This window comes from Epinephelus fuscoguttatus, linkage group LG17 (genome assembly GCF_011397635.1).
Source record: "Epinephelus fuscoguttatus linkage group LG17, E.fuscoguttatus.final_Chr_v1".
NCBI classification, from domain to species: Eukaryota; Metazoa; Chordata; class Actinopteri; order Perciformes; family Serranidae; genus Epinephelus; species Epinephelus fuscoguttatus.
Window position 1 is genome coordinate 19,596,117 of NC_064768.1, and position 14,962 is coordinate 19,611,078.

The 14,962-nt window shown below is 40.0% G+C and overlaps 1 protein-coding gene across 1 annotated transcript; it reads left to right on the plus strand.

The window, feature by feature from the left end:
- The first annotated feature begins 2,117 nt into the window (after positions 1 to 2,117).
- scamp3 (secretory carrier membrane protein 3) lies at positions 2,118 to 14,078 on the plus strand. The gene is made up of 9 exons (XM_049602671.1): positions 2,118 to 2,460; positions 2,756 to 2,839; positions 6,270 to 6,383; positions 7,396 to 7,516; positions 7,627 to 7,755; positions 10,431 to 10,590; positions 10,737 to 10,838; positions 10,936 to 11,053; positions 13,113 to 14,078. The coding sequence occupies exons 1-9, from the start codon at positions 2,407 to 2,409 to the stop codon at positions 13,272 to 13,274; spliced, it is 1,044 nt and encodes a 347-aa protein (XP_049458628.1). The 5' UTR covers positions 2,118 to 2,406; the 3' UTR covers positions 13,275 to 14,078.
- The last annotated feature ends 884 nt before the right edge of the window (positions 14,079 to 14,962 follow it).

The following is a 14,962-nucleotide window of genomic DNA, read 5'->3' on the forward strand; positions in this document are numbered from 1 at the left end:
TATCAGCACTATTCGTTTTACCATGTCATTTTGTCTCCAAATACTCTATTATAGTTTTTATTTTTATTCTATTCTTATTTTAGTTAATGTAGTAATATATATATATAAATTAATATGTTAACGACTGAGTGGTTGTAACAACGGGATGGTTGTAACAGCACCACTTTCACTGAGAGGGAATGACGTATTAATCATGTTATACATTTGGTGTATGACCACTGTCGTCCTGACCTTGCACGTGAGATTTCATAGCTGTGTAAAGAAGTGTGTCGATTTTACAGCCACAATACTGATTTTCAGGTATGAAAGTCATTATTTTGGACCATGTCTATATTTTGGTTACTACTGATACTGCTGAAATTAGAATTATGTAACTTGTATTAGATTAGAGAGAAGTCTATTTGGTCAAATGTGTAGAATATTTGCTCATTTCAAACCACCATATTACTACAGCTAGCTAAACAATGGCTGACGGGTGGGGATGGTTGTAACGTCCTTTTAAAAAAGTGCAACAACTAACCTTCATGATAACTAAACACATTTCATCTACCTATCTTACTCATTTTTAGCAGGCCAGGAAAGCTGGTGAGAAAAAATGACAGCGGTGTGTTTGCACACAGAAGGTCTGTGTCAGAAGCGAGGCAGGAACAGATAGTAAGGTCTGTCCTTAAATATAACGTTATAATATTACTTAAATATTACTCTGTCCCTAAATATTACTATTAATATTAATCTGCCATGTAGCTTTGAGCAGATACTGCAAAAATAAAAAAAACTCTTGGTAGGTTACTTGACTGTGGCAGCAGACTTGCATAGGTACAAATCAGTGAGTTAGACCTCAGAGGGAATTGATTATCAGTGTATGTATTAGTTTTTATGTGTATTTTTGTAATTGTGTGATTATTTTTTACTTATTGTTACAACTTATTGCATAGTAACCATTGTCTCCTTATATTTGACATCAGTTAACAGGTTCTGTGATATAGTTGGAGAGGTTGAAAACATGGCTATTTGCAGTAAACAAATAAAGGTATGTTGTGACAAAATTTGAAAGTTTTTCCATAAAAAGTCATGGAGTTATAGGTGCTCATAGACAAAAAGTGTTACAACCTATCTGGTCTCCACTACCTGTGATTATTTATCTCTGTTATTTTCTATAGCCCACTTATCTGCATGTGTGTCTGTCCTTGTACTGCTGCAACAACTGAATTGTTCAATAAAGATGTAGCTTATCTCATGTTATGTTATGTTATCTTATCGTATGTTATCTTATGTTATCTTATCTTATTTGTCCTTTGACCCCTGGCATATTTTTTGGAATACATTTTTAAAAACCTATGACCATACGTTTTCCTATGATAACCGTTTTAATACTGATTTTATTTATTTGAATTAACATTTCTGTTATTTAATTCTGTTTTTTAAATTTTTTTAATTTCCTCATATTTTATTTACCCTTTAGCCCTAACCGCAGGGGCTTCATAGTGGGGGGAAAAGTGGGACTAATCAGACTTGACCAAGGCCTTAATAGAAGGGGGGTCTGTGACAATCCTGGAGTGAAAAATTGTTGTTTTAAATCTGACTTTAAATAATTAGTGCCTTAACTAATTTGAAACCGGCTTAATAAATTGCGTGAAAGACTGAACTTGTAAAAAAAAAAATAGTGCGTGAGTGAGTGACTGCTTTTGCTGCTGGGGTACCAACGTACTGACTGTCATGTCTTTCTTTGGGACAGGGAAATAAGGGTTCCAAAGAAGAAAATAAAGAAAGAAAGGACAGGGTAAGAAAGTAAACCATATAAGAAATTAAAAAAAAATCCTAACATCCTAAAAGACATGAATTTAAAAAAAAAGGAAGTTCGGGGGGCCCACAGACACAGGGCCGAGAATTTAGTGCTACGCCCCTGCTGTGATGTAGTCTACTACTTTTTTGCGTAATATTAGTTTGTAAAAACGTATTATGACACACTTTTGTTGTGATAACCGTTTTAAATATAATTTCTTTATCTAATTTAAAACGTCCTCCATTTAATTTAATTGTTGGCACAGCACACGCGCGGCTACGCCCCCTCCTGTCCTCACGTGCTCCTCTGTCTGCCGCAGCAGCGGTCACATGATCCAGTCCTTGGCTGGTTACTTCCTGTATCGCGGCTGTTTTCCTGCGGGAGAAAATAACGGGATCTGCGTCGCAGGAGGTGGCAAACACCGGGGAATACGACCACCGGCCTGTCCGTACACCGTGTTCACCTGCTATCTAACCTGCGGAGAGATGAGCACCGGAAGGGCGGGTAGCTAGTTGACCGTTAAACCGACTACACCGCCCTCCCTCTGGATTCAGAAACGAAACAAACGCTGCGTTTTATCTGCTACAAGAGACACAACCGCTGCCAAACAGCCCGCCGTCGATATGTCAAAATACACAAGCTTCCCAGAGCCGATGGACGACCACAACCCTTTCCAAGTGGGTGACACGAGACATTAATCTAATATTAGCCAGTGTCAGAGCGGTCTGTCAGGCTGTGTTTGATGGGTTGAAGTCATTGATGTGGGCTCTGTGTAATAGCAGGCGTGTTGTTGCTCATGTGACGTTTGTGTTTTTTATGCCTGGGCCTTCCTGCCCTCCTCAATCTTTGCCCACTTGTAGCTTGTGTTAACAATGGATACATCAATAGAGGCCATACAGGTTTGTTAAATGGGGATTAATGTTAAAAGTTATTATTGTGCTAATTAAATAACCCTTTGTTTTTATCTGCCAGGACCCTGCAGTGACTCAACACAGCAGCAACACAGGATATGCCACACTGGACCTGTACAACCCTTTTGATAATAATAGCGCTGGGGTGAGTCATGTTCCTCTCTTAAGTGTAAGATAAGGGGATAACTGTTGATAATGTGAAACACAAATGCTCCTTTTACCCCTTTAAGTGTCATGTATGTGCTTCCTTGCCATGTTCTGTGAGGCTCACAGTACAGGCTCTGTCTGTGGTGCAAAATGTACTGCTTTGCTCCTATGAACCAATCATTGCCCTCATTATCTGTGTATGTGTTACAGATTTTCTAAGACACAGTAGTACCTGGCTTTCGGTTTGCTGCGTTGTAATTTGAATTAATACAAGTTATTTTAAGATTAAATAAGGTTTAAGCATGAGGCTGCAGAAACGTAGACTGAATTGCCATTTAATTCACTGGTTCCCAACCTGGGGGTCCCGACCGTTCTGCAAGGCCTTGATTTAAAGGGTGTAATGAAAACTTTATAAAAATGTTATCTCAACATTTCATTCATTCCCCCAAAGAAAACTGAATAAAATGTTAGTTTTAAAGTTAAAACTGGTGTTAAAGATAAAAATCTTTCATAAAAACCCTTTTTACACAGAGATTGCGCTATAGGGCCACTATGAAGTCTCTTCTTTACTCTGCCTTTGCATTTTTACACAGAACCAAACAATGGCAGCATCATACTATTCCACTGCTTGATTTCAGTTGCAGGCATCCCTGAAACAGCAGAAGCACGATGGGTGTGACGTTGAACACACCATCATAGGCCTCTCATTTGATGTATAACATACATGCCGGCATCATTTACCATAACTGTTTTATGGTGGCTGATCTAGCCCTCAGCCCGGAGGTTAAGGAGCTCCCAGACCTCACTGTTTTTCAAATTTGTGGATATTTTTGGCTGCTGTTCTTCTTTTTTTGAGTTACCCACTAACAACATAGTAACACATCGTAAAAAAAAAACACCTGTCCTGTCCATGGTCCCGTCGTGCCAGCTGTCCCTTTTACACAGATGATGATTTGGCACTTTTACTACCTCCATTGCTGACATAAAAGTGTGACCCATACAGAATTGCAAGGTGGCATAACAGCGGGACATTCCCGCCCTGAGCAGACAGTTTAAAAGTGGCTAAAATCTCACAGGTTAAGGGCATGATGAAGACCTGAACACAAGCTATATACACAGAGCCTTAGAGAAGAGCAGTTAAAAGAGCCAACAGAACAATGTGCCATGGAGAAGAAAACACTGAATTTGCAAAAAAAAAAAAAAAAAGAAGCCTAGTAAGTATGTGTGATTGTTTTTTGTCATTTAAGTTTTTATTTGAATTTTGGTTTCAACAAACGTAAACAAAACAGTCATGTAAAATAAAATACAATTAAAGAAAACTATACATCTCAGCACATAAATATAACAAGACAGCACATCATCCATCCTCCATCATCATACAAAATACTAAATCCCATAAATTCTCAGCCATAAAGGGTGTTGAATAAAATGTACATTTGTCTTTCTCCCCTCACCTGTTATAGGTCATTATTCCCATTTTTTATGTGATTCAAAAAATCACCCCAGACCTGAAAAAATTTTCCTTTGTTATTATTTAACTTAGCTATCATCAGTTCGTAGGAGGCATTATCGGTCATTATCTTAACCCAGTCAGTAAGTGCTGGTTGAGTCTGATTCTTCCAGTGGCGAAAAATAATTCTAGCTGCACTGAAGCCTGTCACTGCTAAACCGAATTCTACTTTTAATATTCCTGGTGGTAATTCTGACCTAGGAGACAAAGTCGAGGGGATTCTGGCAAGGATTTTTGAAGTCATTCACTCAATGACTTTTTTCCAAAAAGGAAAAACCAAAGGGCATTCCCACAGTGAGTGTAAGAAGGTACCTGCCTCTGCCTTACACTTCCAACATAAGTTGTTCTGTAACAAACCCATTCTATGAAGTCTTACTAGTGTGTAATAGTACCTGTGGATAATCTTATAATGTGTAAATTTACCGCGGGCATCCCTGATGGACCATCCTGTATTTGTTACTATGTCTTTCCATGCATCTTCTTCAATGTTAGAGTTTAAGTATGTATGATTGTTAAAGAAATAATTAAAAAAATATACACAGTAAAGGGAATTGTATAATAACTTCCTGCATGCATCAGGGAAACTCATCTCTGATGTATTGTTCACAGGAAATAATTTGCTCAAGATTCATCCAAAACGCTCATTTTACACAAACTTCCTGCAGTGATTGAGTTCATTATCTGGGTTGCATCAAATATAATATGAAATATCCATTAGATATGTTTCTCAGTCAGGGGCTGTCGGTTTACTTAATGATAGAAAAGGAGTTCCTGAAGGAAAAAGGTCAGAAACCACTCATTAGTTCAACATTTAATCTAATAGTTTTCAGTTCAGTTGTTTTCTTTCCTATTCTTTAGCTGTGTATTTTTTAACAGTGTCTATCAGCCTGCGTCCAGAGATGGCTGCAAGCTAAGGGAGGTTACTTGTTATAAAAAAACAAAAACAATAAACTTATACCTTAAAAGTAAATTAGAACATTTGAAATAAATTATGCAGAAAAAGTCCTTTTTAAAAACTGAAACAGAAATGAACTAAAGATTGGTCTGCTTATTTGTTTTTTAGAACCTTGTAAGTCCCTGCAGAAGCCTGATAATCGGACCACATGGCCATTTTGTTTCACTTCCTTCATTAGTTCAATTTGATTCGATAAGCAAATCACACATAATGGCTGCAGTTTAGTTGTCTAGAAAAAAGCTCCCTCAAAAACCTCAAGATCGGGTGATAAAGCTGCACCCACCCTTGTTCTGTCAGCTGATCTTCTGCATTAGTAAAAGATAAAAACTGAAATATATTTTTTATTAAAATAGTCCAAACCAGTGGACACACAGGAAGGCTGGAGAGGTGCCTGCTTTGCTTGGATGCATCTACAGCCTGAAGTGTGAGGGCTGGATTGAACATAGATGTGCTTCATGTCTTCACGTCTTAAATGACAAGACCAAAATACACACAACGCCATTTGACACACAGTGGACTTGCATGTTATAGACGTTCATGTGTTTGTTGCTAGGACACAGCTTGGGTCCAAGTTATCGACCGTGTCATTGGAGTTTTGTTGCTAGGAAACAGCTTGGGTCCACGTGTGCTTCCTGTCAGCTGCTGATATTGGCAAATACCGCAGCAACAGGAACTAAACTTAGACTTGTTTTGCAACTGCGGCTCTTGAAATCTGATTGACAATTAATTCATTAATGTTACATTCTAAATCCCCCCCCCCGACATTATCCTTTTCACTAACACATCTTGTAGCTGCACTGTAAATTAAATGAAGGTACAGTGGATTAAAGAAAAGAAGAAAGAAAGAAAGAAAGAAAGAAAGAAAAAACAAACAGTTTCCCTGTGAATTGTGATGAAAGCATGTTCTTCCTGGGCATGCTTACAGGATGGGGTCAAACTGATGTGTGATGTTTTTTTCACCAGCCTCCACCTCCATATGAAGCCACCTCTCCCTCTGCTCCATCTGTGCCTGCACAGACCCCACCCAGCAGGACGACACCCACTGAGCCTCGCAACTATGGCTCCTACAACTCTCAGGTACACATGCTGCAATGTAAAGACATTTGTTGCTAAGGGCGTGGGTTGTGTTTCAACATTAGGGTGGACACATGTGAAATGGGCGGTTTAGGGGTCCTCTGCCAAAAGATTTGAGCATCGAACACTCAATTTCCTGCATTATTGTGAATTTTTATGCACAAATTTGTGCCTTTTCTGCATCAATTTGTGATGTAAATGTCTTTAATTTTGTCAAAATAAAAGTCCTGTGCTACTTTTATGTTTTTATTGGGGGGTGGACAAAGGCACATGTTCTAAATATTAAGGGGATATGTCCCATGTGCCCCCCCTAGATGTCAGTGCTGATACAGTACATGACATCATGTACCTTAAAATCATGTCCTCTGTGATTCACATTGGTTCCAAGCATTTTTTCCCAGCTGAAAACAGCAGGCGCTCCTCAAGAAACGCCCAGCTGGATACACTTGAGAACACTTTGCAGGTGCAGCATTTTTTCAGCTGATGTTTTGGTTGCCATATGAAATTTTCATGGAGGTAAAAAGTTCGGTGAGAGGTAGAGTACTTTCTTTGGAAGAAGAAAAAGCTGAAGCACACTGGGAGAGAAGACAGAGGAAACATATATTAATATCTATACAGTAGACTTAGTTGTTGTTGTTGTTGTTCTGCACGGCTATCTGTAAAATATGATGGTTGGTCTTCGTGGTATTTATCCCTCCTCCACTGTGATTGGATGGCTGGGTGTAAAGTGACAGTGACGAGTGCAGCATTTCACCCAAAGCTGAACATTTTTTAACTCTCGGCTCAGAAAAAAAATGCAAAACGTGCAGCACTTTGCTCAGAAAAGATGCTCAGCGCCTCGTCACGCTGCTGATGTTTGCACCATAGCGTGAATACTATGCTACATTGCAAAGAATTAAACAAAAAATAAAATACACCGGTCTCAGGAAAAAGCACTTTGGTGGATACAGCCCCTTATACAAAACCTTTCTCTTTGAACCTTGACAGTCATTTATGTGTTGTCATCCTGTGTTAGACTGCGGTGAACGCCACCACAGCAGAGCTTCTAAAGAAGCAGGAGGAGCTGGAGAAGAAAGCGCGGGAGCTGGAGAGAAGAGAGAGGGAGCTGGAGTCACACAGCCTGGGACCTGGAGCCTGTAAGAGAGGGAGGATAAGAGGGGAAATAAATACCTCAGTGTATATTGATTTAATGATTTCAAAAGGAGCTGCTGTCGGTGACATTTTCCCCACATCTTCTCTTCATCAGCCCGTCAGAATAATTGGCCCCCGCTGCCTTCATTCTGCCCTGTGGGTCCCTGCTTCTACCAGGACATCAATGTGGAGATCAGTCAGCGCTTCCAGAGAACTGTCACCATCATGTACTACTTCTGGATGTGTGAGTTCCTGTAACTGTCTTGCTATGCGCTCGCTGGTGTGTGAATCCTAGCATTGTGTTGCAACATCAGTGTCATTACGTAACATAATTATTTAAAGTTCTCCGGAGGTTTGGGTTTTGTGTTGGCAGGAGGCACTGTGTGTGTGATTGGAGTGAAACTTTACAATCTCCACCTGTAGACACTCAAGACTTATCAGTGGAAGGTGGTAGTGTTGAAAACTGAGAAATCTAACCTAGAGCTGACTCATGTCTGTGTGACCTCCACTGAACTATCTGGGGTACGAGCTGAAATATTTGTACAAACACTTTAACACTTCACTGCAAGTTTATTGTTGAATCATAGTGAATGGTAGCACATGTTCCAAGGCCTGGTGCCAGGACTATGATCATCTGGCTTTTAAAACTATGTAATACAAATAATGATATGTATGTTTTATGTTTTGTTCCTTATAACTGTTTGTTTCTTGTTGTTTTATCTTGATATTTAATATATTTATCATTTAATTGTAATATATAAGCACACAATGCTAAAACTGTCATATAACAAAAGTGGTAGAGAGGTCAATCACACTCTATGTGCTCAAAATTAATTTCACTATTATCAAAGTCATATGGTTACAGGTTTGAACATCAAACACTTTATATCATGTTAGCAGTGTCAGTGGAAATAGAGATGCACCGATGCAGCTTTTTCAGTTTCGATACCAACCCCGATGCTGTGGCTTTGAGTATCAGCCGATACCATGGTTGACCTAAAAAGTATATGTGTGTGTGTGTGTGTATATATATATATATATATATATATATACACACCTTTACATGTAGAACAGAAAAGACTGGAGGCATCAGGCATTGATGACTACACAGTTCTTTCTTTAGATAAAATGAACAGCAGTTCAATTAGTGTGAAATACCTCCACACAGCAGATTCTCTCCTTCGCTCCATGATGTATGACATAGCTCGCGTCGCAATAGATTTAAAGGGAAAGTATCGCCTCAGGTATAGGTTGCATATTAGGATACCCGATCCATCTATTTTGATGATATCGGGGCCGATATTTGATCCAGATATCGGATCGGTGCATCCCTAAGTTGAAATAAAGATCTTTCTGTGTAGAATACTTTTCTGAAACAGCTGTCCTTGTCAAGTAGATGTTAAGGCATTGATTGATTTTTTTTTTTTTTTAAACAATCAAAACAAAAACCAACATAAGATTAAGAAAAAGATAACTGTAGGGATATTTAAAGTTACCATTTTGACAATAAGGGGCCTCTTTGGTGATAGGGTTAATTGCAGTGTGTTTGTTGGCAGACTAAAGGCCTGAACGCTCCTCATTTGACACGCGTAAATCATATTTGAAATGTGATCATCACAGAACCACCAGTATTTTCGGAAAAGGTTGCTATTAAGACAAAAAGTTTGTATATTACAGATACCCTTATTCATTTTCTATACATGTCTATTTGAGTAGCCATAAGGCACGAGGGCAACTGTTGGGTGCATGCTGCTGCTTTCGTCAGTCGGTAGTGAAGCCACTGGAGACCCGCCATCTCATTTCATCTTTTATTTTGTCTTGCAGGTGGGTGAAAGTCCCATAACGCAAAGCTAATCATGACTTTATACTATGTTAATTAATTGCTGTGGCTATGTTTTTGTAGCAGGTTAAGTTTTTTAAATTAGATGATATAGTGATACAGAGTGGGTCTGTTAGGTTAATATAACTACCGATGATCATGGCTTTTATTTTTCTTAATAACGCAGCAGTTAAGAGCTACAGTAGTATATCTGTTGGCAGCGGTGGTTATTTTTGTTTAGTGCTGAAGAATTACAACTGTATTGCTCATAAAGTTTTAAGCTAAGCTAATGGAGCTACTGTCAGCTGTCACCCCAAAACTGTTGTGCCCTCCTACTGTCTTTCCTTGGTCCTCATTTAACGCTAATGGTGCATGTTCGGCCATTTAAAACAAAAGGTGTACTTCATAACGCACGCTTCAGATGTTTTCAGTGCGTTTGTGCCTTACAGCTTGAAACCAGGCTGGCGAATTTATTAATGTCACCTTGTTTCATGAGCCCTGCAGCTGGTGAGATGAAAGGGTTACCACAGCATAGTTGGTGTGTGTGTGTGTGTGTGCATGTACGTATGCTTCAGTGTGTGAAAGTGGATTATTAATGGCTTTTTGTCTCTTGTGATTTTCCCGGGAACGTCGCCACAGACACCCAGTTTGTAGTACTGCAAATGCAAGGGCTTTCATCGGGAGGCCACAGGCTCAGTCAGCATTGTGTTACCTAATTCAGTGATAAATTGTGACCTATCAGATATTTATTTATTTAAAACAAATCTTCAAGGCCATTGCAGTGATGATGATTCTTGTAGCTCAGGCATATCCTAAAACAAAACCTGGGCCTTGTAATAACCACGAGAGCCGCCTCTAAACCTTGCAGCAGGCAAAGGAAGGTAATAAGTGACGTCATATTGCATCAGCCAAAGTCCTGACAAGTTGGCTCTTTCTTTAGAGCACGGAGGAGTGTGCTGGATTTATGTTTTAGTCCACAGCTCTGTAAGAAAGCAACAAAGAGTTGATCCCTACACTCAGACTGAAGTGCTGTTCCCTCTTGTTCAAACACTCCCATTCATCCCTCTGTCTCCTTTTCATGCCATTCCATCAATGTGCAGTCTGCACTTGCACGCTGCTCTTCAACCTGGTCTCCTCCCTGGCCATGTTCTGCGTGGACTCCTCGAATGGTGTTGGCCTGGGCCTCGCCATCCTCTGGGGCCTCCTCTTCACCCCCTGCTCCTTCGTCTGTTGGTACCGACCTGTGTACAAAGCCTTCAGGTGTGTGTGCCACCATCAACATGAGGAACTTTTATCCATCACTTGCTGTTTTTAAGTTTTTGTACATGACAAGCTAACAACATAAAACATAAATGGCTTTGAGCTGCTTATTTTGCTTTGTAATAATATTTCTCTCTTCTCTCTAGGAGTGACAGCTCCTTCAATTTCTTTGTCTTCTTCTTCGTTTTCTTTGCCCAAGTTGTCGTCTCTGTCATCATGACTATCGGTATCCCTGGATGGGGTTTCAGGTACAACTCATAAACAAACCCATCTCTGTGTTAGACAGATGCACGACTCTTCCCAGTTTGTTTCCTCTGTTTATTTCTCTGTGTCTCCTCTCCTCAGCGGGTGGATCGTGAGCCTGGCTGCTCTGAAGACCAGTGTCGCCGTTGGAGCGATCATGATGATGAATGCTGTCCTCTTTACTGCCCAAGCCGCCATGGGGGTTGTCATGCTGAAGAAGGTAAAAACTGAATAAATTTGTTTACATGCAGGTAAAACACACAGCCAGTGACTCAAATTAAGGTTGTGTTTTTCACAAGGTGTCAGTCACACTATCCCCTGTGTCTAATTCGGGATGTGAACAGGAGAAACATGGTTGTTCATGTCCCTACAGACATGATCTTAACGGTATCCAGGTGTCTGATCATCTGCCTGCAGGTGTGTCTTAAACCCTGAACACCTCAGCCACTCGTCTCTGAGGGCAACTTTTAGTCTCTGGTTGTTTTAGCTCTGCTGCATTGACAGCTCTGCAGGACTCTCCTGGGTTATGTTATCCCAATTTATTTTCTTCATAATGAATCACCGTCATTTTATTTTACCCACTACTATGTAACTTAGAGTGGATAATGCACCTTCCCACACGGACAGAATGATCAGATACCTGGATGAGGTATTTACAGTACATACTAGATTTTTGGGTTCTTCGAAGCTGGCTTTATTTTTATCTGGGGCTGTTGTCAAAGCAACAAGTCCTTTAGCACAAACCTGCAGAGGGGCAGGCTCATTGGCAGTTAGCTGGATCATGACCCAGACAGTTTACTGTGAAGCACATACATGAAGTCATTTTCACATTCAGATGGTCTGCTTTCTTAGATTTATAATGTAAGTGTTGATATAATGATTTTAGATAGTGACATGCAGGGTATTATAAAATCACAGTGATCTCTAATTATCACAATCACATTTTTATAATGAAAACTAATTTATACTTACATGTTAAAACATAATCAATAAAATTGCATGTGAGTTGCCAAAAGTGTTGGAGATATCGGCCGTAGAGATGTCTGCCTTCTCTCAAATATTATGGAACTAGATGGCACTCAGCTTGTGGTGCCCAAAAAACTTGTAGGATCTATTTTCTTTCTATGGATTTACACCCACCAACCGTATCACTGCGCAGAAGGAAGCATGCATCTACTCATGGACGAGAGGCTTGTTGAGTTTTTCAGACATAATTTTTGTTGCTTTGAGCACCACAAGCCGAGCACCATCTAGGTCCATTATATTGGAGAGAATGTGATAATTTGATGTCTTGTCTTGCTTCCACATTTTATGTGGACCCCAGGAAGAATAGTCATTACTGCGGTATCAACTAATCGGAATCTGGAATAACGAAATAAAGAAATATATTGGAGAGAAGGCAGACATCTCTATGACTGATATCTCCAAAACTCGGTAACTACACTAAAACAATCTAGACTGATGAATAGCACTAATTTGTCATTAGGAAGGAATGTGTCATTTGAGCACTAAAATGTATTCAATGACTGACTTCAAAACTCACTTTGCTGAAATTTGTTTTTGTCATTTAAAGCTGTTTTTAGTAAGGTTTCATTTTCATAACAGGGTTACAGTTATCATTTAAAAGTGTTTTGCTAGTCTGTGGTGAGACCCTAACCAACCATGCACCATCATCACTGGTAGAATGTTAAACAGTGATGAAACAGTGGAAACAATTTGGAACATGATGTAGAACAAAATGACACCAGTGACAATGCAGGAACAACTAAGATACTAGAGCACGTTAACATTCATTGTTAATGTAATCACACAAAAGGCAAATGAATACTTAATTTTTAGTTGATGTAAAATTCTTATTTAAACCCAGTCAACAAGTGAAATGACAATTCGGTATGTAATTATAAGTAGGTGTGTAATAATGTTTAAATATTAATGTGCACTGTGCCTATAAATGCTTTCAGGTTAAATTTATGGTAGACAATTAGGAGACACTGCGGCATGATGTAGTGGGTCAATTTTATGAAATAGGTCAAAGGAAGAAAGGGAAATCAGAATTGCCAAGCTGGCTTTCCACTTTCTACCTGATCTGTGGAAATGCTCACAGCAGCTGTGCCCAGGTGGTCCACCTGCCATGAAGCCATCAGTAGATAACAAACAGTCTGAAGAATAGCCACGATATCAGGTTCTGCGTATCATTTCCACCCTCACAATGTACATGATATGAGGATGAATTGCCACGTGTATCGGGTGTCAGCGTGCTCTGCTCTTCTCCTCTTTAGGTCCACAGTCTGTACAGGCAGACCGATGCCAGCTTTCAGAAGGCCCAGGCCGAGTTCGCCACTGGAGTCATGTCCAATCAGGCTGTACGCCAGGCCGCTGCCAATGCTGCCACCAGCGCCGCCACCAACGCTGCCCAGGGGGCCTTCACTGCGCCTCGGTAGAGAGGGACGAGAGGGGTTGGGAGGGTAAGAAGTGAAGGAGGAGGAGGGCCCTTTCAGCTTGATAGAGGATCTGTTAGGTATTTATTTCCCCACAGGTGATTAGAATTTTATTGGTGGGGGGAAACTGAGTCTGTATAATTACCCCTGAGCGACTGAACTACAGGGCACTTGCATGAGACAGAGGTGGGGTTGTCTAGTTTCTAAAGGTGTACAGGACAAGTTAGCTACATTGCCAAACCAGGAGTCAACTAATCATGCCTGTTGACTCAAGAAACAGAAAGAACGTATGAAATGTGAAAACGATAAGCAGTTGAAGCTGTATGAAGAAGTTGAAGCTGTATGAAATTTAGCCCAGTCGTACCAAGTGTCGGTGAATGCAGGGACAATGCTTTTTGTTTGGGTATTAGAAAGACAAACTGTGTGCCAAGTAGGACAGTTCTAGCCTGGATGAATTTTAAATGACTTGGATGTACATTATGTTTACAAGGAGCCATGTTTGAGAATAATGAGTCACAGCTGAACTCTGAAATGTCGCCATTCTAACATTTGATCCATAACTGAGTGGCTCAACTTTGGCAAGCGCTTGTTTTTTGTTGCTTATGTGTAAACTAACGTGTTGTTTTGTTATTACTCCAAATGAGAATGCCTGTTGACCTTATTGCCAAAACTTCTCATACTGTAAAGATTATGATCATGTTGTTTCAGTTACACTATATCTGTCACTGTTCTGTTGGTGCTGCTTGTGGTTCTTATGATTATTACAGGTCACTGTCTTGGTTTTAATAAAATATAATGTCATGCTTACACAGTCTGCTGTGTTATTATTGCCTTAACCAACTGACAAATTAATCAATACTGTATTTTGATATTGTATTTATGTTTGAAATTGAGTCAAACCTGCTTCAAAGGAGCAGTGTGTAGGATTTAGTGGCATCTAGTGGTTAGGAGTGCACACTGCAACCAGCTAAAACCTCTGCCATGTACTCCTGATAAAGATGCCTTCAGTGGTCATTGTTCAGGAGGTTATTACCAGGAGCTGAAATATCGGTAGAGGTCTCTGTCGCCCCAAAACAAACGGACCAGGTGATTAAAGCCTGTAAAAACACAGAATAAAACAGTTGTACATTACAACTCAGTGTTTGTCCCACACTGTTTGGCCTCACCTGCTAACGTGTGCTCAGCTTTTTTCTTTCTTAACTCGAGCTCCAGGCATTCAGGAAGTTTTTACCAGGAGCCGAATTATCTGCAGAGGTCTCCTCCTCTCCAAAACAAACGGACCTGATGATTTAAGCCAGTAAAAACACTGAATAAAGCAGGTTCACGCTAAAAATCAGTGTTTTTCCAACACTGTTTGGCTTGTCACTGAGAGGCTGCTAGCTTGGGTGACCCACACAAAAATGCAAATGGCCCTATAATGAGCCAGTGTTTGGTTTGTCTGTTAGGGGACTACTGTAGAAACATGGCGGTGCAATATGTCAGACTCCATGGACAAGGACCTCCTCCCTAAGTAGATATAAACGGCTCATTCTAAGGTAACAAAAACACAGTCATTCTTTATTTGAGATGATTATACACTAAAGAAATCATTTATTATATTACATTTCTGCCAATATATCCCCCTAAATCCTACACACTGGACCTTTAAGCAAGTTCAATATCCAGCATATTTGCTAATATGTAAACCATAT

What these genes read in the sequence shown, in the direction of transcription:
- scamp3 (XM_049602671.1), top strand. Translation starts at nt 2,407, where the DNA reads ATGTCAAAATACACAAGCTTCCCAGAGCCGATGGACGACCACAACCCT. An exon ending in ATGGCTCCTACAACTCTCAG is followed by an intron (nt 6,384 to 7,395) that starts GTACACATGCTG and finishes ATCCTGTGTTAG; the next exon opens with ACTGCGGTGAACGCCACCAC. An exon ending in ATCCCTGGATGGGGTTTCAG is followed by an intron (nt 10,839 to 10,935) that starts GTACAACTCATA and finishes TCCTCTCCTCAG; the next exon opens with CGGGTGGATCGTGAGCCTGG.